Below are 5,385 nucleotides of genomic sequence, written 5' to 3' on the forward strand. Positions count from 1 at the left end.
AAGTAGGCTGGATGTGATGGCATACACCTCTAATCTCAGCACTTGGGAGGCTGAGGCAGGAGGATCATTGCAAGTTCAAGGCCAGCCTGGGCTACAAAGTAAGCCTAAGGCCAACCCAAACTGTGTAGTAAGACCCAGTTCAGAAAGACAAATAGTAATAGTGGTGGCAGTAGTAGTAGTAGTAGTAGTAGTAGAAAGTGTTGCCATATTTAGCTTTTTTACAAATAAGCTTTGTTACTTATTTGCCTTGGACTCTTCACTACTTTCAATCCAAACTCTACCCCTGATTGAAACCACCTGAAAAATGACACCGTGTGGCTTCCTGGGAGGAGGTGATAGGTCAGGTAGAAGGGATTGCTCTAGCCATCTCCCGGCCTACGAGAACTCAATGTGCAAACCTCCCAGAAACCCTAGGGATGGTAACATGATGTTACTATGTTAGTAGTCTGTATGAAAAGCAAAGGACAAGAGGGTAACTTGTGCCTATTCCCATGGCATGAGGAGATCAGAGAGTTTTTAGTCTTTCGTTAGTGTTTTCAGTTATCTCTTCCTAAGGAGTCTAGGAAACCTCTGCAGGAGCTAGGAATGTTTGTCCAGTTTTTCTCCATGAAACAATCTCACCATTTTCATTGCTATCGGTATTCATTAGAAGTCTTCCCACCTTTCCGGAGTTTAATTTAGAGGAAAAGCCATCATGTATATTATGTTTACTTTTTTTTTTTTATGTTTACTTTTGATCTATTTATCAATTCCATCCCATGTTCTCCATTCCTACCCTCAGTTAGCCTTTGCTGTTTCTTTGGTTTTGGTTTTAGTTTGGGATGAGGTTGGGTTAGCTTGAGTTGGGTTTTGAGACAGGGTCTCACTGTGTAATTCAGGCTGATGTTGATCTCCCTGTGTAGTCTAGGCTGACTTTGAACGCACAACAACCCTACCTCAGCCTCCTGCATGCTGAGATTACAGGCATGCACCACCATGCCCAGCTTTATTCATATATATTTTTTTCATTTATTTATGTATTTGATACAAAGTCTCATTACGCAGCTCAGACTCCTAGCGATCAGCACAGCATACAGTATCAGGGATTGAACCTGGGTTCTTGTGCTTCCCAGGCAGGCGCTTAGACCACCAAGCTATCTCCCCAGCCCTTCTCATGTTTGTTTGAATGGTAGTTCATTGTTGTTTGTCCTGTTCTAATCACTCTCAGCTTTCTAAGATGACCTTCTATAAAATGGATCTTATCTTCTACTTCTATGTCATCTTATTTCATACAGGATTCAGTCCAGGTTCCTTTACATGCTATTTGGTGTCCTTCATAGCTGAGTTCTTGCTTACCTTTCGAGTCCTACCCATAACCATTACTTACATGCAGCTATTATTCTGCCAGACCAAATGAACCACTTTCTGTGATGCTTTCCTAAACTCATTCCAACCTCAGGAGAATAGTTCATTCATTCCTATCATAATCCTTCAATCAGTCTAGCTCTTGAGCCAGGTAGCGACACACTCCTGTAATCCCAGCCCTCAGAAAACTGAGGCAGGAAGGTTGTCATGAGTTCAAGGCTAGCATGAACTACACAGTGAGTTTAAGGCCAGCCTGAACTATATAGCAAGACCCTGTCTCAAAAACAAACAAGCAAGCAAGAAAGAAAATGTGTCAATTTGTGTGTGTGTGCGTGTGTATATGCATGTGTGTATCTGTATCTTTTTTTTAAGTTTATTTATTGTGTGTGTGTGTGTGTGTGTGTGTGTGGCCAGCTCAGCCCACCAGGGAGTGGGGCGGGCTGGCATGTGGTGCTGGGGATCGAACTGCGGTCCCTGTGCTTTGCTAAGCTTGTTCTAAGTAGGTGCTTTAAACCACTGAGCCATCTCACCAGCCCGTGTATCTGTATCTTGACACTTTTTTTATCCATAGTGATTCTTAGTTTTATAGCAAGATAATTGGCATATAATGGGCAATAAGATGGTTATTAGAAAAAGGAATTATTTCCATTGTTACTAGAAAGTTCCAGGTATCTTAGGTGTAAAAATAAGCCAACATAGTAACAGGAGGACAGAGACTAAGAGTAATTAGAATCACCATCTTCTCCTTAACTATCCTGTTTCCTTCCCTTAGCTGTTTCCTCTTTCTCCCTGCAGGTGGTGAGGAACAAGGAAAGTTAAATCACACTGTACTGAAGAATGGCCATACCACCCCCGTAGGGAATCCCAGGGCTCCTAGTCCAGTCATAGTAGAGGGAGAGCCAGTAAAAACAGCAAGTGTTAAGGATTCTGTTCCGGAAGAAGACTTAAAGAAGCGGCTAGGTAAGAAACTGGATTCTTGAGTTAAAGAATCATGGACCAATTATATCCATCCTAGAAAAAAAAAAAAAAAAAAAAACCCTTATTCAGGGGGCCTGGCCCTAGCTCAGTCCTTTAAGTGGCTGCTTCCACAAAGCTGTCAGCCTCAGGTTGCTGGAGTTCGAACCTCACAACTCTCCCGCTGGCCAAAAGTGCCCTGAAGGCATTCGAGGAAGAAAAAAAAAACCCAATTATATCCATCCTTTCATCCTCTCCCTGTACCCCCTCCCTTGTTTTGATTTGCTTTATTTTTTTGGGGGGGGGGATTGGTTTATTGAGTTGTTATGAATTTTTGTGTTTATTTTTTTGAGACCGGGTCTCATAGGGGCCGGGAATATAGCTCAGTAGAATAAGCACTTGCCTGGCAAACACAAGGTCCTGAGTTCAATCCCCGGTACTGCAAAAAAAAAAAAAAATTACAGTGACTGTTTATCCTTTCCTGAGACAGGGTCTCACTATGTAGCTCAGGCTTAGCCTACTCATTGCAATCCTGCCTCAGCCTTCTGAGTGCTGGGATTACAAATGTGCACCACCACACCCAAATAATCGTTCTCTTTAACTCAGAGGTTTTCCAGAGAACAAGGAACAATAAAACTCAAGGGGAATTTCATTCTCCTTTAGAAATTATTTAACTACCTACAACTTTTTTTTTTTTAATTTGATACAGAGTCTCACTAGCAACTCAGACTCATAGTGATCCTCCTGTCTCAGCCTCCCCAGCACAGGGGTTACAGGTGTGTGCCTCCACACCTGGTTCTGGGGCAGTACCAGGGATCAAACTCCAGACCTTGGGCTTACCAGGCAGGCACTTATGCCACTGAGCTATCTCCCCAGCCCACTACCCACAACTTTTAATAGAATTTTCCTCCTCTTATTCTTACATTCATGAAATACTTAAATTCCTGATGATTAAGAAAAAAAAGTATCAGATTCTTATGGGACTTTTTTGGACTACATGTTTGTCTTTATTTTTAAAGGAATTTTGATGTGCCTCTTCCAGTAGGCTGGCTCGTATATAAAAATTACTGTTATAGTAAGCTTGTGATTATGTTTGTTAAGTATGTGGAGGATGGGAAACACTAACATTACTATACCCTGTAAACTAATCTAGAATTTAAATAATTGATGAAGATGCCCATAAATCAATAGATGCGTTTCTCATGTTACTGTCTTCTTTTCCAGATCATGCCTTTTATTACCCAGACTCAACTGGCAGCCAGCCTAATTCTGAAGCAGTCTCTCTTCCTGAGAATATGCCCAAACAGCCTCTATTACCTCCGAAAAGACCCTTGTCCTCATCTCATGAAGCAAGTGAAGGGCAAACAAAGGATATCACTTCTTCTGGCAGCATAAAGCCCATCTCCTCTACTTCTGTGTCCTCTACCACCGTAGCACCTGCTGCCACCACTGCTGCCACACACGTAACAAAAACTGTGAACTCCTTCACCGCTCCTTCCCCAGCACCCAGGACTCTGCCTGTTGGTCCTGCCAGCACAAACACTACTGCTATCCCAAGCCTTACTCATACTGTCCCTGCCAAGCAGCCCCCTGTCCCTCCCCCTAAGCCAGCGCACAGAAATAGCAACCCTGTCATTGGTAAGTAAGTCTTGGGAGTCTTATAGCTTTTGTTTTTTCTTTTATCTTGGAGTGGTTATTTTATCGGATAACTGCTACAGTATTGATTTTAGGATTTTTTTTTGTTTGATTGTGACAAGGTTTCTCAGTGTAGTCCAGGGTGGCCTCAAACTTGCATCAGTCTTCTTGCCTCAGCCTCCCTGGTGTCAAGATTATACAGTATTGATTCAATCTGTGAAAGAGTTCCATATTTTTCCCCCCTAATGTCCTCAATATAGAGGAAAGTTTTAAAATTGTGTGTGCCTATAATCCCAGCACTCAGGAGGCTGAAACAAGATTACCAAAAATTTGAGGACAAGCCTGTACTGCATAGAGAGACCTTATCTAAAAAGTAAAAATAAATAAATAAAAGACTGCTTTATAGGGCCAGCCAAATAGCTCAGCAGACTAAAGCACTTGCTTAGACAAAACGCAGCCACCTGGTGCCATCCCCACCATGCTGTGCCAGCCTCCCCCCAGGGCATGCTGAGACAGTAATTTGAGACTGGGCATGGTGGCCTGCATGCACCTGTAATTTCAGCTCTTGGGAGGCTGAAAACAGGTGGATCACTACAAGTCTATGTAGTGAGACCCTGTAGACTCTGTAGCCCCTGTACTAAAAAAAACCCAAACAAACAAAAAAAACAATGCTATACTTGGGGTTTTTTTTGGGGGGGAGGGTGTTCTCAGTACCAGGATTGAACTCAGGATCCTGTGCTTGCCAGGCAAGCACTTATTCTACTGAGCTATCTCCCCAGCCCAAACACTTTATATACTTGGAAAACTGGGTAAAGACTACAGCAGGTTTAATATATGTGGAATTCCCAGATAATTCCATGTGACACTTACTAAAAAAAATTAGAATACCACAAGGTATAATAGGTGAGGCAAACTGTCCAACTAAGAGTCTGTTTTTAATCTAGTTTGAATTTCCAGTTCCTTCATTAAGCAACACATAAGTAAGTCTAGTAGGTAAGAAGCTTATTTTATGGATGTCTGTGTAATTTGTGATTCAGTGGTTTAGTATCTTCATGGGAACTTCAAAATATATTATTTAAATTGTCCTAATAAAATCATTTTTATCTTGGGAGGGTTAAGAATGCTATTATTGTATTAAAATAAGTGATGGATAAAGAAAGAGGAGGTAATCGGTACATTTTTATGGGCTTACTAGATTTTTTTTTTTTTTTTTTGAGATAGTGTCTCACTGTGTTGTTCAGGTTGGCCTTGAGCTCACTTTGTAGCCCAGGCTGGTTTTGAACTCACAGTGATCCTCCTACCTCAGCCTCCTGAGTGCTAGGATTACAGACACCACCACATCCAGCCTTAGTAAATTTTTTACATTTACTTTATTTTTTTTTTATTTATTTTTTTAAATTTTTTTTTATTTGAGAGAGAAAGAGAGAGAGAGAGAGAGAGAGAGAGAGAGAG

General features: G+C 41.5%; 1 protein-coding gene across 5 annotated transcripts in view; it reads left to right on the plus strand.

Annotated features, from left to right (window-relative positions):
* Phactr4 (phosphatase and actin regulator 4) overlaps positions 1 to 5,385 on the plus strand; it is a 103,114-nt gene that overhangs the window by 68,252 nt on the left and 29,477 nt on the right. For all 5 annotated transcript variants that reach the window (XM_023703005.1, XM_023703006.1, XM_023703007.1 and 2 more), the window contains 2 exons: positions 2,140 to 2,304; positions 3,523 to 3,936. In XM_023703005.1, the coding sequence (XP_023558773.1) occupies positions 2,140 to 2,304; positions 3,523 to 3,936 (579 nt within the window). The remainder of the gene's footprint in view (positions 1 to 2,139; positions 2,305 to 3,522; positions 3,937 to 5,385) is intronic.

The sequence above is a fragment of the Octodon degus genome, unplaced genomic scaffold, assembly GCF_000260255.1.
Source record: "Octodon degus isolate 3935 unplaced genomic scaffold, OctDeg1.0 scaffold00163, whole genome shotgun sequence".
Taxonomy (NCBI): Eukaryota; Metazoa; Chordata; class Mammalia; order Rodentia; family Octodontidae; genus Octodon; species Octodon degus.